The 27912-nt window shown below is 38.3% G+C and overlaps 1 protein-coding gene across 6 annotated transcripts in view; it reads right to left on the bottom strand.

Annotated features, from left to right (window-relative positions):
- Positions 1-3658: 3658 nt before the first annotated feature.
- LOC140205822 (lysine-specific demethylase 4A-like) overlaps positions 3659-27912 on the bottom strand; it is an 85304-nt gene continuing 61050 nt past the window's right edge. For 5 of the 6 annotated variants that reach the window (XM_072273555.1, XM_072273552.1, XM_072273553.1 and 2 more), the window contains exons 17-22: positions 16805-16913; positions 15424-15612; positions 13377-13547; positions 12793-12912; positions 8603-8695; positions 3659-6871 (exon numbers count right to left, since the gene is read on the bottom strand). In XM_072273555.1, the coding sequence (XP_072129656.1) occupies positions 6731-6871; positions 8603-8695; positions 12793-12912; positions 13377-13547; positions 15424-15612; positions 16805-16913 (823 nt within the window). In that variant the 3' untranslated portion in view covers positions 3659-6730. The other variant, XM_072273556.1, reaches the window with a different exon arrangement.

The following is a 27912-nucleotide window of genomic DNA, read 5'->3' as shown; positions in this document are numbered from 1 at the left end:
CTAACTGTGCCAGTAACTTCCTGTAATTCCATGGGCTCATAACATGGTAAGCAGCCTCACGTGTGGTACCTTGTCAAAGGCTTTCTGAAAGTCCAAATATACAACATCCACTGCATCCCCTTTATCTATTCTATGTGTAATCTCCTCAAAGAATTCCAACAGGTTCGTCAGGCAAGATTTTCTCTTAAGTAAATCAAACTGACTTTGTCCAATCCTGTCCTTTGTCACCAAGTACTCTATAACCTCATCCATAGCAATTGACTCTAACATCCTTCCGACCACTGAGGTCAGGTTAACTGGTCTATATAATTTCTCTTCTGCTGCCTTCCTCCATTCTTAAAGAGTGGAATGACATTTGCAATTTTCTAGTCCTCTGACACCATGCCAGATTCCAGAGATTTTTGAAAGATCATTACTAATGCCTCCACAATCTCTACCGCTACCACTTTCAGAACACCAGGGTGCAGTTCACCTGGTCCAGGTGACTTATGTATCCTTAGGTCTTTCAGCTTTTTGAGCACCTCCTCCCTTGTAATAGGAACTGCGCTCACTTCTCTTCCCCTGCACCCTTCAATATCTGGCACACTGACGCAAAACACTCATTTGGTTCATCTGCCATCTCCTTCATTTTCTAGCTTTCATATTTCATCTTTTCCCTAATGATTCTTTTAGCTGCTCTTTTTAGGGTTTTAAAAGCTTTCCAATCCTCTGTCTTCCCACTAAGTTTGCTTTGTTGTATGCCCTCTCTTTTGCTTTTACATTAGCTTTGACTTCCCTCCTCAGCCACGGTTGTACTATTTTGCCATTTGAGTACGTATTTGTTTTTGGAATACATCTATCTTGTACCTTCCTCATTTTTCCCAGAAATTCATAACATTGCTGTTCTGCTGTCTTCCCTTCCAACTTGCTTTGGTCAACTCCTCTCTCAATCCCACTGTAATTTCCTTTACTCCACTGAAATACTGTTGCATCAGGCTTTACTTTCCCCCTGTCAGATTTCAAGTTGAACTCAATCATATTGTGATCACAATAAAGGGTTCCTTTACCTTCAGCTCCCTAACCACCTCTGGTTTATTACATAACACCCAATCCAGAAAAGCTGATCTCCTAGTAGGCTGAATGACGAATTACTTTTAAAAAAGCCATCTTGTAGGCATTCGACAAATTCACTCTTGGGATCCATTTCCAACTTGACTTTCCAAATCCACCTGCGTGGTGAAATCTCACGTAACAATCAGAACATTGCTATTTTGACAAGCCTTTTCTATTTCCTGTTGCAATCTGTGGTCCACGTCCCAGCTACTGTTAGGTGACCTGAATATAACTGCCATCAGGGTCCTTTTACCCTTGCAGTTTCTTAACTCAAACCCTCAAGGATTCTAATTCTTATGACATATCTTTCTACAGATTTATGCCATTCTTTACCAGCAGAGCCATGCTACTCCCTCAGCCGACCTTCCTTTCCCTCCGATACAACGTGTAACTTTGGACATTCAGCTCCCAACTCCAGCCATGAACAGTGATGGGCACCACATCATACTCAACAATCTGTATACGTGCAACAAGATCATCCACCTATTTCTTATATTCTTTGATTCTGCATCCATAAATGCACTGATATTCACCCTACTGGCTGCAGTTATGTCCTATCATCTGCCTGCCTTTTCTTGACAGTCTGACTGCATGCTATCTTTGCTTTTTTACCATTTGTCCTATCCCGAGTCCCTTCACTCCAGTTCTCACCCCACTGCGAAATTAGTTTAAACCCTCCCCAACAGCCCTAATGAATCTGCCTGCGAGAATATTGGTTCCCCTTGAGTCAAAAGTGACACATTGCACCTGAACAGGGCATACCTCCTCCAGAAGAGATCCCAATGATCCAAAAACATGAAGCCCTGCACCCCCCCCCGCACCAGTTTCACAGCCACACATTAAGTTTGCCAAATCATCCTGTGTCTACTCTCACTGGCATGTGGCACCAGCAGCAATCCAGAAATTACTACCTGGGAAATCCTGATTCTCAGCTTTCTACCTAGCTCTCTAAATTCTCTCTTCAAGACCTCTTTGCTTTTCCTTCCTATGTCATTGGTACCAATATGTACCAAGACATCTGGCTGCTCTCCAAAATGACTCCATTATTCTAGTCACTCTGAATGGATCAAAATAAGTTCATCTTGACTGCACAAGACTCAAGCACCTAAAAACTTACAGATTCCCCTACCTGCGAAGGACTAAAATTTTCTTTATTCACAAAGATTATTATAATTGAACCTTAATTTCAACTGCCAGGTAACAGTTGTGTGTGTCAAAAGTTGATATAGGTGTTCCAATTGTTGCACACTGAAAAAGTTTTTTATTGAAAAGATAGAGATCAGTTATGGTGTAAATGTTTAGACCTATCATCCCCAAATATTAATGGATTTGTTTTAAATTATTAACTCATGTTGATTTAGAAAACAACCTACACCATTTGTCAAGCAGTCATTTCTTTGAACTTTTCCAACTTACCTACTCTGTGAAAAATTTCCCCAGTCCTTTGACTAAGGTGACAAAATAGTTTACAGACATATGCGCCCGAAGCACTACCTTGAACTGTATCAAGGAATGATGGGCACAAATAGATGAGTTATTAACCAAATGAAAAAGATTACTCCATTGATTATCTGAAAATGACTCCTAAAATTCCAATTCCCAAGCACGTTTAAGTTTATCATTAGATATCATTCGTGAATTCAATAACTGTTTATAGATTATAGCTATCAACTCTTTTTGAAATGGTTTAAACTGAAAGAGAACATCTGTCAAATTAAGTGGATAAACAGAAGGGTAATTTGTCAACAAACCACGTAAAAAAAATCCTAATTTGTAAATATTTAAAAAAATGTACATTAGATAAATCATATTTATCCACTAACTGAGAAAAAGACATTAAACAATTCCCTAAAAACAAATCTGCAAAAGTACTCCCTTGGTTTTCCAAACTAAAAAGGCCTTATTCAAAATTGATGGTTAAAAAAATAAAGATGGATATTACTAGAAAGAATAAAATTATTTAACTTAAAAAATCTACCAAACTGAAACCAAATTAAGTGTGTCGAAAGTAGATATAGGTGTTCCAATATAATTGTTGCACACTGGAATAGTTTTTCATTGAAAAGATAGAGATCAGTTATGGTGCTGTAAATGTTTAGACCCATCATCCCCAAAGATTAATGGATTTGTTGTAAATTACTAACTCATGTTGATTTAGAAAATAACCTACACCATTTGTCAAGCAGACATTTCCTTGAACTTTTCCCAACATGTCTGTTCTGTGAAAAATTTCCCCAGTCCTCTGACTAAGGTGACAAAATAGTTTGTCTACTTCTTGTGACCTTTATAATAATGAAGGTGCTGACTGTTTTCTCAATTGGTAAGCTGCTACTGAATTCTTCTAACAGCAATTGCCTTGGATTCCTTGACAACTCAACTCTGGCTTTCAATGAAAGGAACTGGCTTTTTGAAAAGGAAGGCTGTTGAGCCCAGAGAATTACACAATTTAAAGTCTCTTGCTTTCCTCCTCCCGCAATGAAATTACATACTCATAACCCAAGTATGCCATGATTAATAAATCATAACTTTGATATCTTCCAAGATTTATAGTAATTGAATCAAAGACTCAAAGACAAAAAGACATTTATTGACTGTAAATCATTTCAATGTGTTCTTATTTTCCTAAACAATCACAGCAAGCCATTTAAACTTCATGTTTGCATTAACTAATACAGTTGTTTTCATAGATCAATACAATCAATTGCTGTACAGACTCCTGAGATGGTTGTAGTGTAGACTGTAGGTCTCTCAGATGAGACATAATGTTTCAAAGAACTGTTCAATTATTTCAGAAAGAGGCAAGATGCCATGAAATTTTAGTTGGATGCTTTTTAAAGCACCTCCCTGAAGGTTGCAATATTTTACAATCAAATAATATTTGTTAATCAGTGGTACATTAAAGTATTTGAAAACTGAACAAATGCACCCACCTTTCTCTGCAATGTGCAACTTCTTCAGTATCGCTGGGAGAAAAGGATAACAACCATTTAAAGAGCTCACGGTTCAAATATAAAATGCTGAATTGAGAAATATACACAATATTTTAATTTCTTTCTGTCTAAACAAATTGAAGACAAGATTCAGTATTATATTGAGAGTTTGGAGATTGGAGAAAATATTGTGGGAGGGAAAAATTCCAAGTAACACAAAGAAAATTGAAATAGACTACCTGTTAGATTTCTGCAGTTAATTATGGGGTAGATAAAAATAAAGGTTGATCCATTTTCAATTGCTCAATTTTTCCCCTTTAAGGTAACTAATATACAGAAAAGATTCCCAGAGTTGTTGTTGTTTTGGAATCAACAAACATATTTAAAACACAAACTGAATTGATCAATACATGTTACAAAAGGAAGATTTAAAATTAGAGGTATTAACTGCATTTACCCACAGCATCCAATTAAATGTCTTTAAAGTGACAATTAGCAGGTTATTTCAAGATAGAAGTCCATAATAGAGTAAAACGTGCAAGTGCTTTGGAGGTAGAGCTCCTGATAGATCAAATGGGCTGCAAATATTCTTAACTCTTATTCAGGCCTTGAACAAGGTTTTGTCAACTTTAACTTCTTTGAAGAGAAAATGCAAACAAGACTGCATTAAAAATCACTTCACATTATTTCATAAAAGAACCAATTGCACCGGATAGATGATGCTTTATTAAATGTACATTTTCCAGTGTGAAGCAATATTGGATGATAACCTATTATAAATGGTATGAAGTGGCAAAAAAAATTATAAGGATTCCAATAAATTAGAAACTACAAAGCCGAACTCTCATAGACGGAAATGATAAAATATGACAGAAAACATTAAAGTGTTTCCACAGCTGTAAACTCATTGCAAAGCTAAAATGAGATTCTCAAATTGGAACAAATAAAAGTGCAATAACCAAGGTGCCTTGAAGAAAAACTGTACCATGTGAATGGCTGTCACTTCAAAACATTTCCAAAAAAGATTTCATGAAATAATTCACCTGCCTTAACAGGCAACTCTTCATTTTTAGGAAGTGATTTTTCTAAAAACTAAAATTTATAAACTAAGAGCAAACTGGGCCGTTTACACAATTCTGAAATAAAAAAAAGTTTAAATTGCTCCTTTCTACAATTGGTCTCTAGAGAGGACAAGTGAAAATCAGACTTGCTAATTAATCAAAACAGTTGAAATTGCCATTTATTTCTTCTCAATTATATTTTCAAATACAAACACTTCCAATTGCCAAAACCAAAGATTTTCAAAGGGGTTTCTATATTTTTTTTTGAAAAAGGGAGCAGCTCAGCTACTTACTACTGCACGCTTTCCCCATTAGGAAAGTAAGATTTTCAGGATACATACAATTAAATAAACACAATCATTTAAATTATGTTTTCCTTTTACAGTTAAATTCAACATTTAAATTTAGCATGCTTTTACTGTTAAGTTATCACAATATCAGATGGTATTGATGCAACTTTAAATATGTTGAACACAAAAGTACATCATGGTCTGTTGCATCAATTGTTTAAGTTTTTAAAGACCAGTTTGGATTGTACAACCAAACTTGCAATGTTGTGTGCATTGTCCAACATCAGTCCCAACAGTCTACACCAAACCAACAGAACAAATAAAGAAAATTTTACAATGTAATTAAGTATGAATATTCCAATAAAAATTAATAATTGAATAAACAAATATAATTTGTAGTACAGATTAAAACTGCACAGAAGTCTAATACACAAGCGTTCACATATGATGAACAAATCCATTAGGAAGTCATGAAATGGCAGGTGGGGGTAGGGCAGTGGTGGTTTTTGAGAGAAATGAAAATGAATCCAGCTTTATTTTTAAAAATACACAATGGCCTTCTAGAGTTCATTTGCTACTTTATCAACACTTCCCCATTCAAGGTCTCAACTTTCTATTTACTGCCAAGGTGAACACTGAAAAAAAACTGCTACACTTAGAAGGGAAATGTTTTCTTTTTAAAAAAATTGTCTAATCACCAATTAACCTAAAGTTTTAGGCTTCCCTATAAATACAGATAAGAGTTTTAACTCCAAGCACCGATTATGACCCTAGTTTCGGGCTAAATATAGTCAAAATGTATTCACATCTTCTAGAACTCATCATAGCTTCCACAGTGGGATTGGTTACATGGCTGTGGTGAATCAGCTATGCATCAGCCTTTACTGTACACATGTATCAGAGATTAGTTGGGCACTAAATTCCTTCTGATAGTTAATGTTAAGAAAATTAAGCAAATGGTGATTTGCAGTATTAAAAAGGTAATTGCTTTACTCTTTCTGAACATGGATGTTTAGTGTTGAAATTTAACCCCAAAACATTCTTTGTAATAGTACTCCTAGCTACTGAAGCCTCAATTAAAGACACTTCTTGATCCAGATTAATCTGCATTCTACAATGCAGCAGTCCGAAGCAAGGCCAAAGAATGCGCAGAAACAACTTTGATGAAATCCCAAGATATTTGATACTTAAGTTCCAAGGGAGTGCTGTTAGTGAGGCACCTTCAGTAATGCAGAGTAGCCTTGATGCCAGAGAAATTAGAACTCAGATGCATTCACATATCTACAATACAACCATGTGCAAAAACCAGATTTGTCCCAATTGGTTTCCATAGATGAAGTTCTGAACAATTTCTGAATCACTCCATAATTGTACGGTACAGAGATGGCTCAACATAATCCCCACGATACCTGGAGTTCAAAACTCGCTGTCGCTTTGACACATGAGCAACCTCCTCTTCTGTAAAAATTCCAGTGAATCGCATGTCTGATGCTACAGACTGCAAGACAAGCAACAAATATTTTTAGTACACTAAAGGGTTTTACAACCACATTCCACAAACTTACGAATATTTGACAAAAGCATCAAAAATCTCAGTAGGTGGGAACCAAGATGATGAAAAGCTTCACATCTGTAAAATTTCCATTTAATTAAAATGATGAGCAGACATGATAACACAATGCAGTGACAAAGAAATTTTGCCCATGTATTCAACCCAACTATTGAGTTTTGTAAATTTGCAGCTTTCCTGGGGAGGATGCTGCATAGCTGCAATTCTTCTGTTGTAATATGGGCAGCATCCAACATTACTCCACATCCATCACCCCTTAGCTTTGCAGCCTTTCAAAACATGGCCAGATGACACTTTCAAACTAGAGGTTCTGCTACTTACGAGGAAAAGCATTGAACACAATGCATCTGAGATATGTTTAATTCCCGTATCAGTTTTTTTGTTTACTCTCAAAACGGAAGAGGGTTTAAGTTTTTAAGACATTTTAACCCATATCTTCCAAAAGATAAAAAACAATATCAACAAAAAACCATTAGACAGAAGGACCCAAACCTGAAGGTCAACAGCATCTTCCCCACTGCATTAAATTATTGAACTAATCAAAAAAAAAGCTAGTATCACCTCAGCCTATGTTCCTTTTTATACTCTCCTTTAATTTACATCATTATGTTTATTGGTTGTGCAAATTGCATACAAATTATGTTCATTTAGGTTTGTCAAGTCAGTACTATATTGTCCTGCTGCTAAAAGCTAGCTTTCATGGCATATGTATCCTGGGAGTGCATAAACCTGAACTCTGACATGAAATACATTAATGCATATCACAAATAGATCAATTTGATGACATTTTTAAGGAGTTAGCTCATGTGAGTGAATGGATAATTTCAAGGATAATCCCATCTGGGGTGACATATCAACAAAAAGGACAAAACTTTGTCTTGTAGAGGGGACTAAAGCTCTGTACAGCAATCTTCTAAAGTTACAGAATATATTTTGCTTCTCAAACCCTTCACCCATACATACAAAATGTATGTGGGTGAACAAGGAAATGAAATAGAATGTGAAAGAATCTGACAAAAAAATACTTGCACTCATTAACTACTTTTTAAAAATAAAGTTGCCTTCATGCAAGTGATTTAATAAACAGGCTTTATGTGGTTGATGCTGATAGTTCATTTCTTTTGAAAAAGGTAAATCTAGAAATCAAGACCATAGTTTCGGGATAAAGTCTCATTCATTAAAGGCAGACAAAGGACTGATTTATTCCCTTAAAATACAATGTATATTTGGAACTATGCATCACTGAAAGCTGTAGAAACAGAGGCATCAAATGTATTTTCAAGGTAGAACTTGGGATCAGTGGAACTGAAACAAAGATGAAATCAGCTAACATTTTACTGAGAGGCAGAACAAGTTCAAGGGCTACATATCCTTCCCTTAATTCTATTTTCATTTTATCAGTGATTTTCAGAAGCAATACTTACATAATCAAACCCAGAAAACAAAAAGTTATAACAATCAAGTATACAGATTGTCATTTCAAGCAATATGCAGATTAAATACTGTTTTTCTCTATCCTTGTCCAAATAAACAGTACAAACCATTTCAGTGGCAGGCATACGATCACAAACTGTGAAACCATTGCTCTTCCAGGAAGTCATCACCCAACAAGTCTCAAAAAAACACATTGCATTGGAGAGGAAGTTGCTACATACTTACCAGTCTAGACTTGACTTTTTTGGGAAGTTCCTCATTTAGAGTGTACACATCTTCCCTTTTAACCATTAATTGAGAAGCATCTTCAAACTCCACCTGAAAGGATAAATAAAGCAATAACGAAAACTCAATTTGAAACTTAGTATTTAGAAAGACAAGATTGATAGAAATAATTTATGGTGCTTTTGACAGATCTATACATTCTGCACCTAATTGTTAATTTTCCACACCAAGGACTAATAAATCAATTACTGAAAATATTAGAGAAATCCTGTTCAATATGGTTAAGATTCTGAAATAATTAATCCAAAGTTATCAAAGCACAAAACTTAAAATCTACTGGATATACAAACGATGCAGTGTGGGAAGAAACTGTACAAAATATAAATGCACCGATGTTAAAAAGGAATCACAGGAGAAATGTTTACAGCGATTAATACCTACATAATTATTTGTTTACATATCAAACTGAGTTTTGCCGTTCAACCAGATCGCTATACACAGTGCCTAATAAGTACTGCCCCACCCACTGAAGTTTTCAAGTTTTATTGTTTTACAACACTGAATCACAGTGGATTTGTTTTTTTTTTGACACAGATCAACAGAAAAAATACTCTTTCGTGTCAAAGTTAAAACAGATCTCTGCAAAGTGATCTAAATTAATTACAAATTTAAAACACAAAATAATTGGTTGCATAAGTATTCAAACTCTTCAAGTCAGTATTTAGTAGACGCACCCTTGGCAGCAATTACAGCCTTGAGTCTGTGCAAATAAGTTTCCATCAACTTTGCACCTCTGGACACTACAATTTTTCCCCATGCTTCTTTACAAAACTGCTAAAGCTCTGTCAGATAGCATGGGGAATGTGAATAAACAGCCCTTTTCAAATCCATCCACAAATTTTCAATTGGATTGAGGTCTGCCATTCAGGTGTAGCTTTGGCTTTATGCTTGGGGTCATCAACTTGCTGGAAAACAAATCTTCCCCCAAGTCACAGTTCCCTTGCAGACTGAATCAGGTTTTCCCTCCAGATTTCCCAGTATTTTTCTGTATTCATTTTACCCTCTACCATCACAAGCCTTCTCGGGACAGCTGCAGTGAAGCATCCCCAAAGCATGATGCAGTCACCACCATGCTTCATGGTAGGGATGGTAAGGTTTTGATGATGTGTGGTGTTTGACATGCCAAATATAGCCTTTAGTCTGATGGCCAAAAAGCTCAATTTTGGTTTCATCAGACCAGACTTTTCTTCCAGCTGACTTCAGAGTCTCCTACATGCCTTCTGGCAAACTCTAGACGAGATTTTTTTCCCCAACAGTGGCTTTCTCTTTGCCACTTTCCAATAAAGCTGCAACTGGTGAAGCATGCAGGAAACAACTGTTACATGCACAGTCTCTCCCATCTCAGCCACTGAAGCTTGTAACCCCTCGGGGTTGGTGGCCTCCATCACTAGTCCCCTTCTTGCACAATCACTCAGTTTTTGTGGATGGCCCGCACTAGGTAGATTTACAGTGCCATATTCTTTCCAGTTCTTGATGACTGACCTATTTTTACTACAATCAATTGAAACACCTTGACTGCACATACGTCTCCAAAATCAGATCTCCTTTTAACTAATTATGTGACTTCTAAAACCAATTGACTGTACTAGTGCTGATTTAATATGTCATATTCAAGGGGGTGAATATATATGCAATCAATTATTTTGTGTTTTACATTTGTAATTAATTTAGATCTGTTTTTACTTTGACACGAAAGAGTCTTTTTCTGTCGATCAGAGCCAAAAAAGCCAAATTAAAGCCACGGTGATTCAATGTTGTAAAACAATAGAACATGAACACTTCAAAAAAAGGGTGAATACTATTTATAGGCACTGTATTTAGTTATGTTCCTAATAAACACCACATTAATTGCTCAAAAATTTTAAAAAATACAGTCCTTTACCATAGCGCTGGAGAAGGATACGAGCAGACAAGTTAGGAAAGTGTTTAATTGGAGTAAGGGGAAATATGAAGCTATCAGGCAGGAACTTGGAAGTACAAATTGTGAGCAGATGTTCTCAGGGAAATGGACCGCAGAAATGTGGCAAATGTTCAGGGGATATTTGCATGACGTTCTGCATAGGTACGTTCCAGTGAGACAGGGAAAGGATGATAGGGTACAGGAACCATGGTGTACAAAGGCTGTTGAAAATCTAGTCAAGGAAAGCTTACGAAAGGTTCAAAAACTTAGGTAATGATAGAGATGGAGAAAATTATATGGCTAGCAGGAAGGAGCTTAAGAATGAAATTAGGAGAGCCAGAAGGGGTCATGAGAAGGCCTTGGTGAGCAGGATTAAGGAAAATCCCAAGGCATTCTACAAATATGTGAAGACCAAGAGGATAACATGTGAGAGAATAGGATCAATCAAGTGTGACAGTGGAAGTGTGTATGGAACAACCAGAGGAGGTAGTGGAGGTACTTATACTTTGCTTCAGTATTCACTATGGAAAAGGACCATGGCGATTGTAGGGATGACTTACAGAAGACTGAAGGTTGAGCATATACATATTAAGAAAGAGGAGCTTTTGGAAAGCATCAAGTTGGATAAATCACCAGGACCTGACTAGAACTACTCCAGGCTACTGTGGGAGGCGAGGAAGGAGATTGCTGAGCCTCTGGTAATGATCCTTGCATCATCAATGGGGATGGGAGAGGTTCCAGAGGATTGGAAGTTTGCAGATGTTGTTCCCTTATTCAAGAAAGGGAGTAGAGATAGCCCAGGAAATTATACACCAGTGAGTCTTACTTCAGTGGTAGGTAAGTTGATGGAGAAGATCCTGACAGGCAGAATTTATGAACATCTGGAGAGGCATGATATGATTAGGAACAGTCAGCATGGCTTTGTCAAAGGCAGTTGGTGCCTTTCAAGCCTGATTGAATTTTTTGAGGATAACACTAAACATGTTGATGAAGGTAGAGCGGTAGATGTAGCGTATATGGATTTCAGCAAGGCATTTGATAAGGTACTCCATGCAAGGCTTATTGAGAAAGTAAGGAGGCATGGGATCCCAAGGGACCTTGCTTTGTGGATCCAGAATTGGCATGCCCACAGAAGGAAAAGAGCAGTTATAGACGGGTCCTATTCTGCGCGGAGGTCAATGATCAGTGTTGTGCCTCAGTGATCTGCTCTGAGACCCCTTCTCTTCGTGATTTTTATAAATGACCTGCATAAGGAAGTAGAGGGATGGGTTAGTAAATTTGCTGATGACACAAAGGTTGGGGGTGTTGTGGATAGTGTGGAGGGCTGTCAGAGGTTACAGCGGGACATCGATAGGATGCAAAACTGGGTTGAGAAGTGGCAGATGGAGTTCAACCTAGATAAGTGTGAGGTCGTTCATTTTGGTAGGTCAAATATGATGGCAGAATATAGTATTAATGGTAAGACTCTTGGCAGCGTGGAGGATCAGAGCGATCTTTGGGTCCAAATTCATAGGATACTGAAAGCTGCTGTGCAGCTTGACTCCGTGGTTAAGAAGGCATATGGTGTATTGGCCTTCATCAATCGTGCGATTGAATTCAAGAGCCGAGAGGTAATGTTGCAGCTATATAGGACCCTGGTCAGACCCCAGTTGGAGTACTATGCTTAGTTCTGGTCACCTCACTACAGGAAGGATGTGGAAACTATATAAAGGGTGCAAAGGAGATTTACAAGGATGTTGCCTGGAATGGGGGGAATGCCCAATGAGAATAGGTTGAGTGAACTCGGCCTTTTCTCCTTGGAGCAACGGAGGATGAGAGGTGACCTGATTCAGGTATACAAGATGACGAGAGGCATTGATTGTGTGGATAGTCAGAGGTTTCTTCCCAGGACTGAAATGGCTAGCACAAGAGGGCACAGTTTTAAGCTGCTTGGAAGTAGGTACAGAGGAGATGTCAGGGGTAAGTTTTTTTTTAAATGCAGAGAGTGGTGAGTGTGTGGAACGGGCTCTCGGTGACAGTGGTGGAGGTGGATACAATAGGGTCTTTTAAGAGACTCTTGGATAGCCATGGAGCTTAGAAAAGTAGAGGGCCATGGGTAACCCTAGGCAATTTCTAAAGTAAGTACATGTTCAGCACAGCATTTTGGGACAAAGGGCCTGTATTGTGCTGTTGGTTTTCTGTTTCTACAACACCTGAACTATTGGCAAAAGTACTTTAATTTGTTTCCTACCTGGTACAGCTGTATAACATGTGATGCTACAAATTGGGCTCCATATACGAGTCCGTCAGTCCATCTGACTTGTACCACCTCTCCTTCTGCAGGGGGTCCCAATCGCAGACAGTCACGACTCTGAAAATTAGCATTACTTAGAAAAGTCAAAAATTTTTACTCTTTTTACACAATGCAATGTTCATCTTTAGAAGAATGCAAACACAGATCAGATTCTACTTTGTGTTATATTCAATGAACATTTAACATAATTCCTTTTTTAACATAAATTAATTCCTTTTTTAAAAAAAATCAATGGACTTGAAAACAGACAAATTATTTTTGGCTATTGAACTTCATCTTTATGCATATTGTATCAGTGTGTGTGTAGTTTTGTTCGTTTTGCTTATATTAAAATAGTTTTATGGCAAACAGAACTTGTGGAGGATAAACCAACTTTAAGAAAACATTTATGCTTTTTGATCAGGCAGGTTTTCCTGATAGTGTGAGACTGTTTAACAAATGTTGTTATCTTGGTTTTGGAATCAAGGGCACACAACTTCAGTCACAAGCTAGTTTGCATTGTAACAAAAATCACAACCTACCACAATGTCCTCTGGATACAAGTTGTCACTGAAGGAACCATCATCGAAATTCACTTCATAGAAGGTTTCTTTACTCAATCCAACCACCTCACATTGGTAAAAGCGCCCATTTTTGTGTTTTGAGATGACCTTCTGCCCAACTTCAATCTCATTTAAAGCTGATTTAGAACGCTATGGAAAAATTAAACAAAATTTTTATTTTATTTAGAGATGCAGTGTGGAGTAGGCCCTCCACCTCTGCAACCCCTGATTGAACCCCAACCTGGTGATGGGACAATTTACAATGACCAATTAACCTATGTAGTATTGTCTTTGACTGTGGGAGGAAACCAAAGCACCTGGGGAAACCCCATGTATCCCATGGGGAGGATGCACATGGAGACTCCTTATAGATGATGCTGGATTTGAACTCTGGCACCCTGAGCTGTAATAGTACAGTGGTAACCGCTATACTACTGTGGCACCCATCTTTTAAGAGTTCCATTGATCTCAATTGTCCGGCAAAGGAAGATAACAAAAAATCCATTTTGCTTGTTAATTAATGACCAGATGGTGAGCCAGTACCAGGACATTTAATAGCAGCTGCTATAGGTTAGATCTGCCTTTATACCTTAAAACATAATTTCATCACAAAGCTGCAGCCATGGAACAGGGCTTTTGGATCAAACAGGCAAGATACAAACTAACAAGATGAGCAAAATAAACAATAGCCAGAAAATTAGTGAATTAAATGCCAAAATTACATATATAAATTTCATTTTTATTTAGTGCAGATGCAGCTTAGACCAGGCCCTTCCGGCCTAATGAACAAACCATCGATTTAACCCTAGCCTAATCACAGTATAATTTACAAGGACCAATTAACCTATTAACTAGTAGGACTTTGGAAAGTGGGAGGAAACCTGAGCACCTAGAGGAAATTAATACATTCACAGGGAGGAAGTACAAACTTTTTACAGACAGCGTTGAAATGGAACACTAAACTCCAACGACCCAAGCTGTAATAGTGTTGCTCTACCGCTACGCTGCTGTACAAAAATGAACACCAGAATTTAAGTACTACGTCTCAGATTTCAGTGGTAGTATGATTGCAGAAGTATTTGGGATCTTTGTCTTTATATATAGGGGAAGACTACAAAAAGTATGCTGTAAAATAAAGGTTAAGCCTCAGGTAGAGCATTTTGTTCTATTTAGGACCAGACATTAGGAAGTATTTCACAACCATGGCGAAGATAAAGAGGAAATTCAGTAGAATGGTACAAAGAGAACGAAACCTGGAAGAGCAGACTGTTCTCCATGGACCACCTGTCTTTAAAAAGATCAACTTCAAGATTTTCATGAATATTTAAAATTTAGTAGTTAGAAAGAAACTGCTTTCAGCAGCAGCAGAATTGCCAACAAGAAGCCACAAATTTAAAGCAACTGACACAAGGACATTTAAAAAAATTGGAATGCATGGCCAGAAAAGGATGACGAAAATGATTTCAATAAAGTTAAGAGAATTAGTTAAGTATGCTGAGATGTGTTTGGCTAAGGAGGAGAAAGAGAAAAAGATTTTAATATCAAAAGGTTGGTACATTATTGATGGTTGCATGACAACCTTTCAAGCCACAACACTGTACAACTGCATTCAATAGCTTAAGGAGATATCTTGAAATGCACAACACTCAAGCCCATCACCTGCAGTGTGGCTATAAATCTGCAGGCTTTCCTTTCATTGGCTTCACTGCAGGGCAGCAATATCAGAATTTCAGGAATAGAAATGATTCAAAACATCTTGGTAAAGTACTGACGAGAGCGAGATGAATGGCTACATTCATTCTTTGACACTAGTAGAGGCATTGAAAACGGGGTTCAACGGAACAAAACAGATTTCTAATCAGCAACTGTCAATACCAATATTTTTCCAAGGAAGCTAAATACCAAGGTACCCTTGTCCATCATCCTACAATTTTCCTGTAACAGCAATTAGTAAAACTTAATTTATTTGACAAGTATGGGAATTCTGCCCAGCAGCAATAATCTACTGCTGTAAAACAGCACTTACCTCTGCTTGACTGGGTGTCTTGTGCCGACAGCAGGTGATGAAGACTACATACGGCCAGTCATCAGGTTGCATGATGACTCCAGCAGCATAGGCACAGGTCACATGAAAAGAAGTGGGGCAACGACCATGGGAGCACTGCACACAGCAACCACCAGTCTTTTTCATTCTCTTTTTACAGTAGAAGCATTTCTGTAAATGGCCAATGTTATATCATTGATAAAGCATATGCAGTTTTAAAAGAGTGCACAATGACTGAGGTACAGAAATAGCAAGGGACATTAACACGTGTAATAAAAACTACAATCAAGCTTTTGTACAGTGTAGTCTAAGCCTGAATGTTGTTCTTACTGCTTGAATATTACTTGTGAAAAGACAAAACTGTTGCCAGCACAAAACAGTATGACCACCTCCCTTTGACAGTCAATGGCTTTTCAATGCAGTATCGGTTATTAATGATGACCTTATTACACCAGTGACAACACTGACCAGAAACCAAGAAGAACCAGCCACATAAATACTCTAGCTATAAAGCTGGTCAGAGCTTATTACTTGTGATTCAATTTGGTGTTAATTCCCTTCCAGATTCCTGAAGGCTTCATCACAACGACTGAATTACCAGTACTATGATTGTAACTACATTGTGGAGTGTATCATATTCTGATTCATGTGTAGTCTTAAGTCAACTTTGTGGGTAATTAAGGATGGTACATCCTGGTGCCAAAAAATAAATGGGGTAGTTTCTTTCGGTATAGAGCGAGTGAGAGAGCATGAGAGAGAGAGCAAGAGAGAGAGAGAGAGAGAGCGAGAGAGCGAGAGAGAGAGAGAAAGCGCGCACACGCTACCAGGAGATCACACTGGATAAAATAGTATAGAGCTATTTATTGTGTTTTCTGGTAGATATCTTGTTGTAAATATATGCAGTTTCTTTTTGCTATTTTCACTAATTTTTTCTAAGTTTGATTTTTGATGTACTTAATAACATCCATGCACTATAATGCTAACTGACTCCAGCCAGTTTTTCCTTGGTCATAACCCATATATTGTAACAACATGTACAACGGGAAAAAAATCCAGTTGGAAACTTAATCATGTGAAGCCTAATGATGCACTTATCATCTACTTCCTGCAAAATAGATTGTTTGCCATGGATCCCTGCTCTTGGAAGAGTGCATGCTTTCCTCTATTTGTCAAGGATAGCTTTGAATGTCTCCATGGCCAAAACTGAACTCTGGGATTGACAGTATGTCAATGACAGTGGCAGAACAAATTAGAAACTACCTGATGTGGGTAAATGATCAAAATAGTACCACATATCTGGGTTTATAACTTGTAGCATTTGCCAGTGCCACTTGCTTTAAGACACTAAGCACATGACTCGTACCAGTTTCCAGCGAAGTGGTGGTATTGGGCTGACATCCACAGGACGGCGTTCTGCGACATTCACAAACCGAACCTCCTGCACTGCAACAGCACACATTAGGTGTACCCACCTGTACAAAAAAAAGGTATATTTAAATAGATAATCCAAAGATGGAACTGTGTTTGTTCAAATCCGTTCAATGTATTCCAAAGATACTTACAATGTATATTTAAATGTTATTCTGAAATATTTCTGATATACAGTACGCATGTGTTCTATATATTCAATTAACATCATTGCCTGTTTTCGTGACACTGTGTATCTTATGCCAATCTACAGTGTGAGGGGAAATATTTTCATTAAGTTTTTGTTAGATTACTTCAGAGTACATTCGCATCAACATTTTATTCATCCTCAGCCTCTGGTACTAATCATTCCTTTTTAAACACTGAAGTAAATCTTATTATCCCTTTGACTACTCCTGTCACTCTCACCTTTGCTCTTCAAAAAAAACTTTCAGATTCAAAAAACTTTATTGTCATTCTAACCGTACATCAGCTCTGCAGGGCAGAATGAGACAGCGTTTCTCAGGAGCAGTGCAATCATAACATAACAAACGCAACACTAAATAATAAACATAACAATAAATAGTAAAACACAACAGCCACATGTCAGTTAAAATCAAGTTATAAGTGTCCAGTGCAAGTTAAAAGTGTCCAAAGCAGAGTCAGGTCGAGCAGCTATTTAGCAGTCTGACTGCCTGTGGGAGGAAGCTGTTTAGTAGCCTTGTGGTTTTAGTTTTGATGCTCCTGTAACGCTTGCCTGATGGCAGAAGAACAAACAGTTCATAGAGAGGGTGGGAGGGGTCTTTAATTATGTACCATGTCTTCTGGAGGCCTCGACTCTGAAAGAGGTCTTGGACAGAAGGTAGGGAGACCCCAATAGCCTTCTCTGCTCCCCTAACCACCCTTTGCAAGGCTTTTTTGTCGACAGCACTGCAGCTGGAGTACCAGGTTGTGATGCAAAAGGTCAGCACACTCTCAACCACACCTCTGTAGAATGTAGTTAAGATTTTAGTGGGGAGTGATGCTTGTTCAAGCTTCCTCAGGAAGTGGTCCCTGCTGGGCCCGTTTCATAATCCCAATGGTGTTCCTGGACCAGGTGAGATTGTCCGAGATCTGCACCCCAAGGAACCTGATGTTTTCCACTCTCTCCACTGTGGAGCCGCTGATGCTGAGGAGTGTGTGCTCAGGCTGAGATGGTCTGAAATAGATGGTTTTGGTGACATTAAGCATCAAGTTGTTATCCCTGCACCAGCTCTCTAGGTGTTTGACCTCTTCCCTGTACATTGTTTCATCATTTTTGCTGATGAGCCCCACCACTGTGGTATCATCTGCAAATTTAATGATCAGATTCTCCTTGAATCTGGCTGCACAGTCATGTGTTAGCACTGTAAACAGCAATGTGCTAAGCACACAAGCTTGTTCACAAGCTCAATTTTCCTGCCAGACTCTTCCAACTGTTTCTGTATCCCATTTCTCCAGTATTTAAACACAAATCACTCTACAGTTTTGATTCACTCCTGAACATAGTTAATACTTTCTAATCCATAATGCAAAAACATGCACTCCACTGAAGTCTCATTAGGGGTCCAGGACAGGACTCTCACACTACTACTACACTTTTGTTTTTTTAAAATTTTATTTTTTATTTGGATAAGGTATTCACAAGTAGTACACAAACTTTTTTACATATAAAAACCTTTTCCATTTTTTATATATGTATAAATCTATATATATTTATACATTCACAGGTACACGTTCATATTTGCTCCTACCCACAGACCTCCTCCTCATCCTCACACATCTAGTCATATTATAGCCCTCCGCAGGATGTATAATTAATTATAGAACTTCAAGGAACTCAAATTCTCAAATACAACCTAGTCTCACGTATAAACTGAATAATAAACTCTTCAATCAGATGTTGATTCTCTTGATGGCCAAACAAAGATTTAATAGAAAACCAAAATAAATTTAAGCCAGATAGCCTCTTGAACACGCTTCTTTCAATTTTGTATCGATTACAGCTCAGCAAAACATGCTGGACTGTCTCTGGACTCCCACAGTCACATAATCCAGTAGGATGTTTTCCTATTATCTTTAAATAATAGTTTAGCCCACAATGCCCCAACATAAGTCTTGTTAATTTCACCATATCTCTACGACTTAAAGTGTAACAGTCTGAGACCTTTTTAGCTAGTGGGTGACTAGAAAAATAATGCCTGCCCCTTAATTCATTTTTCCAATCCTCCTGCCACTTCTTCTCTATACCTTTTTTAATCCGACTTCTCAATTCTGCTCTGCTTAGGGGAACTCTAATTTCTACTTGCCTGCTCTGTAAGGAAAACTTTACAATGCCATCCACAATTTCATTTCCCTTCACCCCAGCATGCCCAGGTATCCATGAAAGTCTAACTGCACAACCCATCTTCCCTACTCTAAACAACTCTAAGAGAATCTCAATAACTATGTCAGGACGAGCTTTTGATTTACTCCCTTTTATAGACTCTAAGGCAGCAGCAGAATCCGAACAGATGATAATCCTACGTGATCGAGAGTCTTCTATCCACCATAAGGCCCAGAGGATTGCTAATAATTCTGTTGCAAAGACAGAAACACCATCTGAAACCCCGACCAATCTTAACTCCAAGTTGAGACACATACATCCCAACTCCTGCCCTACTGCTCTCTGGGTCCACTGAGCCATCAGTAAAAATCTTCAAATAAGATCCCCATTTATAATTTAAATATTCATTTGTGATCAACGCTGATGAAATTGCACTGGTCCCTTTAAACTGAAAAAGGAGGAACAGGTCTACTTGTTCTGGAAAGAGCCAAAAAGGGATGGGTGGCAAGCAAATTTGGTCAACTCAGTCAGTTTCAATTTCACAGCCCAGTTATTAACCAAATCTGAAAATGGTTATCTTTTAATTTTACCTTGGCACTCCGACTTCTCCTGCAAAGGACACTTTGGACAACTGTGATTGAATCCATTTAGCTTTACCCAATACTGCAGGCCCAACTGAATTTGTCTTAAATGCAGAGGCACTTCCCCCATCTCCACACATAATGCCAGGACTGATGTTGTTCTAAAGGCTCCACAACAGAGTCTAAGTGCTTTGGACTGCACAGTGTCTAGTTTTCCAAGCACTGCCATAGCAGCGGAACCATAAGCAATACAACCATGATCTATAACTGATCTAATCATAGCTGGATATATTAAGTACATAGTTTCCCGCCCTGCTCCCCAGTCGCATCCAGCAATACTTCTCATAACATTTAAAACTTTCTCACACTTTCCAATTGCTTTATCTATATGAATCCTCCAAGTAAGTCTTTCATCAAACCAAACACCTAAAAACTTGAATACCATGACTCTTTCTAGTGGAGAATCATATAGGCACAATTCACAATCAGGAATCTTTCTTCTAAAGCCAAAAATCATGTTTTTGGACTTAGAAGCAGAAATCCTGAAACTCCATTTATTAGCCCAGTTTTCAACTGATCTTAAAGCCTTTTGTACCTGCCTTAATATATACTTGACGTTTCTTCCTCTTTTCCAGGTTGCACCATTGTCTGCAAACAATGATTTGCCAAACCTTGTCCCTACCTGATCAAAGATATCATTTATCATGACTTTAAAAAGAACTGGACTAATGACACTTCCTTGAGGGGTACCATTACCTATTTTAACTGACTCGGAGCTTGTTCCGCCTATTCCTACCTGAATTGTCCTTTCCTTAAGGAAATCTTTGATCCAATTAAACATTCTACCTCTAATTCCTGCATCATAGAGTTTAATTAGTAAGCCATCCTTCCATAGCGAGTCATATGCTCTTTCAATATCTAGAAATACACTTACCATTACTTCTATTTTGAAATGCTTTTTTAATATCATGATCTAAAAGGGCAATAGATTCCATTGATCTTCCAGTTCTAAAACCATTTTGATAGGGAGCAAAATGTCCCTTATTTTCCAAAAAATAAACAAGTCTGCTGGTGACCATTCGTTCCATAATTTTACAAAGCACTGACCTTAAAGCTATAGGCCGACACAAACTAGGACTAGACACGTCCTTACCTGGCTTTAAAACTGGAACTACCACCGCATGCTTCCATTCTACTGGTAATTTTCCTTCTTTCCACACTGAATTAAACAATGCTAGAATTTCTATTAATATAGAATCATCTAAATGCTTAAGCAATTCATAACATGGTCCATCCCTACCAGGAGAAGTGTTTGAACCTGACTGGATAGCTTCCTGCAATTCCTGAAGGGAGAAGAACAAATTTATGGAGCTAATATCATCCAAACTCCTGTCCAATTCCCAACTTTCCTTTAACATAATTTTCTTTCTCAAATCACCTAACTCTCCAGAACTGTGTACTGCTTGGAACACCTCTACAAACATATCAGCCTTTTCCTTATTGGTTACAGCTTCAGTATCTCCTTCCAGCAAAGCTGGGATAAATATATCCCTGACATTCTGTGAATGATCGTCCATAGCTGCTTTATAGGTGCCTCAGGGCACAGGGTTCCACAAAATCTTCTCCAACTATCCCTCTTTGCATTTTTAATTACTCTCCTTACTACTGCTCTTTCGTTTTTATTCTCCATAACATTATCTAACACTGGGTACTTTCTTAATTTCCTGTAAGCTCTATTTCTGTTTCTTACTGCTATATCACAATTTTTATTCCACCACGGAACTAATGCTCCTGTATTAAGTACATTCCGTAGCGGAATAGTCAACTGAGCAACTTTATGAATTATAGAACAGAGGGATTCATTCCAATCATCTATGAAGCCCTCACTATTAATGTCTTTTATTATATCCACAGCTTTCTCCTGGTACTCATCCCAATGGGTCGAAGAAAAATTATACCTAGCAGACCTCTCCTCAACTTCTATGATCAAATTTCTACCAAATCTACATAATATAGGATAGTGATCACTTCCTAGTGTGTATCTGTCCATAGCATCCCATTCCCCAACCCTAGCTAAGTTTGAGGAAGTGATAGATAACTAAGTGACTACAAGTATTCTTTACAATATTAAATCTTGTAGACCTTCCGTCATTTAGCAGTACCATGTTGTATTCTTCTAGGAACTCCTCTATTACCACTCCATTACTATCTTTACTTTCACAACCCTATATAGGATTATGGGCATTGAAATCTCCAACCCAGATTACTGGGGATCTTACCTTATTCATAATTTCATCCAAATCTGATAACATCATATTACCTGGATTATAAAAGTTAATCAGTTATTTGACCACGAGAGCTCCAAACCTCCACAGCCACAATTTCAAGGTTAGAGTTAAAATCAAGTCTTCTAAACTGGAGTCCTGTTTTTGTGAAAGTTGCACGCCCTCCACCAGAGTTACCTGTTCTGTCAGCTCTCTAACTATCATATCCAGGGATCACAAAATCTAAATGAGGCTTTAACCATGTCTCCTGTATACAGATCAAATCAGGCTTGTCTTTAAAAGTTCCAACAAACCCTTTTAATTCTTGACCATCTGCAGATAAACTTCTTGCATTCCATTATAATATTAAAAACATCCAAATACTAATTATTGGCCTCTTCATCTACATAAAGCTCCTCCGTACTCTCTCATCCCAACAACTGGAAAGTATTCAGTGATTGTTTGTCTGTCATATACTCATGTAATTTTTCTGGCAAAATGTTTTATATCAAGGAATCTCTCTGCAGCTCCAATAACTATCTTTATCATATCCGACCTCTTGGCTGTAGTTTTAGCCCCGACCAGTACATCAACATAAAACACCAAAAAAGACACTTTTAGTCATCAACAACATGCCTGAAAGAACCATAGTTGGAGAACTCGGAATGAACTGACTCCCCATCATTCCATCTTTTCTTTACTTATCCTTTGCTCTCTATCAACTTTCTTTACTGCTTCAGCATATGATATTTTTTGTTGGATACTAACATACTGAATCTTCTTTGCCTTACTAAAATACTCACATCCTCTGAACGCTACTACATGGTCCCCTCCACAGTTACTGCACATAGGCACCGCTGCCTTACATGCTTTAATATCATGATCCTCTCCACATTTCCTACATCTTCTTTTACCTCGACATGAACCAGCAACATGTCCAAATCTCTGACAATTATAACAGCGTAAGGGAGGCCTAATGTATTCTCTAACTTGATAAGACATGCACCCAAGATAGACTCTAGCTTGAAGAACATCACCTGCAAAAACCAGAAGAACAGGGGAATCTCAATTACTACCTTCTCTCGATTTTAATCGTTTGGCTTCAATCACTCGACCACCTTTAATATTGTCCAAAATTTCCTTTTCAGTCATGTCAGACCAAATACTATACACTACCCCCTTAACTCCCTTCCTTTCTTTCAGAGTAATATGCTCCACTTTCACAACAAATTTTCCCACCATTTTAGCACTGTTATATTGGTCAATATCTTTGCAACAAATTTTCAGCAATCCATTAGACAAAATCTTGGCCTGGAATCCTTTACCTATTTGGTTCACTAATGCTGCTGCCACTTTCAAAGGATTAAGGGCTCTAAATCCTCCTCCTCCTTCCTTCTGACCTTTAATTTTATACAGAACTATAAATTCCTCCAATTCACCCATTTTCCTCAATTTGTTGTCCCCCATTACTTCAGGTCTTTCACTTGACGCACCCCTTTTTTGGCTACCCTTACTTCTGGAGTATTCCACAGTCTCCCGCCCTCCCCCTTCAATCTCAACGCCCCCCTCTCCCTTTCGCAGCCATAGGCTACAAACTAACCCTTCCCAAACTACTAGGCTCCTCCATGCCAAAGTCCTCACCCACTCAATCAACAGCCCCAACTGCCCAGAAAACCACTTACAGACATACTTATCCAATCCCTGCGTACTTATTTACTTCATTTTATCATTTTTTCCCCAAATCTTTTTCTTGTATTAATTCCACATATTCCAGAAATAAAACAGTGAACATTCGAACCAAGGGAGCTTACGTTAACCCTAATACTATATTGATGAGGAAAGCAGTATAAACCTTTAGGAGAGTCATCTAAAGTCTGCTTGCATTGGGGTTATAAATGCAATCCATTTATTCCAAATTTGATTTTTAAAAATTTCATTTTGAATTCTGAGAGGGTAAGTCATCTTTTCCATTTTAAATACAAACGTTTGTATTTGCGTCCATAGTGCACTTGCGGAGCCTAAATGTTATTGTAAATGGTTGCAATCTAGCTTAAGGGAAATGTATACTGTTTCTTGTATAGGATGAGAAGAGTCAAGTAGAATTGTGAGTGTTCTGTAACATTGTCAGAACTAGTTAAACATGTCAAGGAGACTATTTTACTCCCTTGATTAAAATATTGTACATATCATTTAAAATATATTATGACAGCTATTGTATATTGTTTGAAAATTATTTGAAATTAATAGTTCTATTTTCTATTTAGCTGAAGTAATAGTAATGCCAAGTTTTGGCTTATCACTATTTTTACAATTTCACTGTAAACTTAGTTTTAACGTTACCGGTTTTATATGCATTTGATTTGAACAGTGTATTTTACTATTTAGATAATGCTATTCTAAATGTACAATTTTTATAGTTCTTTGATACATGTCAATAAATTCATGGATGGGGTAGTGGATACTGTAGGATGCAGTGTTTGGACAGAAAATATGAAAGCTGGTCAATAGCTTTCAAATAACAAACAAAAATGCATCATACATCACAAAAGCAGCAATGAAATATTCTAAAAAGGTAGTCAATAATTTAAAACAATACACAACTTGAAAATATCCTTCATTAATCATAAAATATAGCTTAAAAAAGTAAAAACGATACACAAGTCCACCTGGTTTTTACACAAGTACATGCAATTATTTAGATGCTAAATAATAATTTTATATCAGGAAGCAAGAACAGAAGAATTCACCTTTGAGTGATTATGGAGAGCAAACAATAAAGGTCAGTTATGGTACCATCACTCAGAAGGAGATTTCAAATTTAGAATGGTTTTCTAAGAAATACAAGTAATTCTTTAAAAATTCTCAGTACAATAAATCCATGACCAAACAGGAAATTCTGAGGTCAGCAGAGATCCAGGTGCCTTGAGTTTGCATTTTAGTAAGAGAAGACTGGAAGCAGACAATAAAAAGTCGAAATAAACTGTACAGCATAAACTTATCCTATTAACCTTTAATGCAAATATGCGTTAGTTTTCTGACATTTAAGACCATAAGACATAGGAGCAGAATTAGTCCATTCAGTCCACTGAGTTTGCTCTGCCATTCCATCATGTCAGATCCTGGATCCCACTCAACCCCATACACCTGCCATATCCTTTCATGCCCTGACCAATCAGGAAACTATCAATTTTCACTTTAAATATACCCACTGGCCTCCACAGCTGCCTGTTGCAGAGCATTCCACAGATTCACTAACCTTGGCAGAGAAAAAAAAATCCTCCTTACCTCTGTTCTAAAGGATTGCCCCTCACTGTTGTGGGTGTGCCCTCTAGTTGTGGACATCCCCACCATAGGAAACATCGTCTCCACATCTACTTTATCTAGGCCTTTCAACCTTCTGTAGGTTTCAATGAGATCCCCCCTGCATTCTTCTAAAGGCGGCATTGCATTTGCCTTCTTTACCAAAGACTCAACCTGTAAGTTAACCTTCTGGGAGTCTTGCACGACGACTCTAAGTCCCTCTGCACCTCAGATGTTTGAATTTTCTCTCCATTTAGGTAATAGTCTGCACTTCTGTTCCTTCTACCAAAATGCATTATTATATATTTCCCAACACTGTATTCAATCTGCCACTTTTTTGCCCATTCTTCCAATTTGTCCAAGTCCTTCTGCCATCGTATTGCTTCCTTAGCTCAGCACTACCTCCCCCTCCACCTACCTTCATATAATCTGCAAACTTTGCCACAAAGCTATCAAATCCATTCTCTAAATCATTGACAAACAATGTAAAAAGTAGCAGTCCCAATACTGACCCCCGAGGAACACCATTAATTACTAGCAGCCAAGCAGAACAAGGTTGGAGAGTTAAAACTAGACGTCACAGACTTAAGTAGAAAGGGAGAGATTTAAAGATGATCTGTGAGGCGATGTTTTTCCACACAAAGGGTGGCAGATATCTGAAACAAGCTGTCAGGGGAAATGGTAGAGCTGGGTTAATAGCAACATTTAAAGATACTTGGATAGGTATACGGACAGAAAAGGATGTGGGCCAAATGGGATTAGATCAGGTGGGTACCTTAGTTGGTATGGACAAATTGAGTCCAATGGTCTGTTTACATGCTGTGTAATTCTATGACCAAGACTAAACGAGAAATGGATGGGGTAGGAAACCGTAGCATTGGGAGCAAACAGGGAGAAGCATCTGATCAAAGAATGCATAAATGTTAAATATAAGAACACACAGTCTTGATATCAGTCAGCTGAAAAATAAAATTCTACAAGTCCAGTTCACTTCACACCCAGAGGTACTATTGCTAGTATAGTTGACGTGTTGAGTGGACTGAACTGAGGGCCATGGACTGAGACACAGCAGCCTTTAGCATTATCATGGAAAAGGATAGAATCAGAGAGGACAGGAAAATTTTTAATTGGGGAAGGGCAAATTATGAGGCTATAAGGCTAGAACTTGCAGGTGTGAATTGGGATGATGTTTTTGCAGGGAAATGTACTATGGACATGTGGTTGATGTTTAGAGATCTCTTGCAGGATGTTAGGGATAAATTTGTCCCAGTGAGGAAGATAAAGAATGGTACGGTGAAGGAACTATGGGTGACAAGTGAGGTGGAAAATCTAGTCAGGTGGAAGAAAGCAGCATATTTGAAGTTTAGGAAGCAAGGATCAGATGGGTCTATTGAGGAATATAGGGAGGCAAGAAAGCTTAAGAAGGGGCTGAGAAGAGCAAGAAGGGGGCATGAGAAGGCCTTGGCGAGTAGGGTAAAGGAAAACCCCAAAGCATTCTTCAATTATGTGAAGAAAAAAAGGATGACAGGAGTGAAGGTAGGACCGATTAGAGACAAAGGTGGGAAGATGTGCCTGGAGGCTGTGGAAGTGAGCGAGGTCCTCAATGAATACTTCTCTTCGGTATTCACTAATGAGAGGGAACTTGATGACAGTTAGAACAATATGAGTGAGGTTGATGTTCTGGAGCATGCTGATATTAAGGGAGAGGAGGTGTTGGAGTTGTTAAAATACATTAGGACGGATAAGTCCCCAGGGCCTGACGGAATATTCCCCAGCTGCTCCACGAGGTGAGGGAAGAGATTGCTGAGCCTCTGGCTAGGATTCTTATGTCCTCGTTATCCACGGGAATGGTACCAGAAGATTGGAGGGAGGCGAATGTTGTCCCCTTGTTCAAAAAAGGTAGTAGGGATCTGTTCTGGGACCTCTACTTTTCGTGATTTTATTAACGACCTGGATGTGGGGGTAGAAGGGTGGGTTGGCAAGTTTGCAGACGACACAAAGGTTGGTGGTGTTGTAGATAGTGTAGAGGATTGTCAAAGATTGCAGAGAGACATTGATAGGATGCAGAAGTGGGCTGAGAAGTGGCAGATGGAGTTCAACCCGGAGAAGTGTGAGGTGGTACATTTTGGAAGGACAAACTCCAAGGCAGAGTACAAAGTAAATGGCAGGATACCTGGCAGTGTGGAGGAGCACAGGGATCTTGGGGTACATGTCCACAGATCCCTGAAAGTTGCCTCACAGGTGGATAGGGTAGTTAAGAAAGCTTATGGGGTGTTAGCTTTCATAAGTCGAGGGATAGAGTTTAAGAGTCGCGATGTAATGCTGCAGCTCTATAAAACTCTGGTTAAGCCACACTTGGAGTACTGTATCCAGTTCTGGTCGCCTCACTATAGGAAGGATGTGGAAGCATTGGAAAGGGTACAGAGGAGATTTACCAGGATGCTGCCTGGTTTACAGAGTATGCATTATGATCAGAGATTAAGGGAGCTAGGGCTTTACTCTTTGGAGAGGAGGATGATGAGAGGAGACATCATCGAGGTGTACAAGATAATAAGAGGAATAGATAGAGTGGATA

Source organism: Mobula birostris, chromosome 12, assembly GCF_030028105.1.
Source record: "Mobula birostris isolate sMobBir1 chromosome 12, sMobBir1.hap1, whole genome shotgun sequence".
Classification (NCBI taxonomy): domain Eukaryota; kingdom Metazoa; phylum Chordata; class Chondrichthyes; order Myliobatiformes; family Myliobatidae; genus Mobula; species Mobula birostris.
Note: the sequence above shows the minus strand (reverse complement) of the source record. Positions and strands in the feature narration are given on the sequence as shown.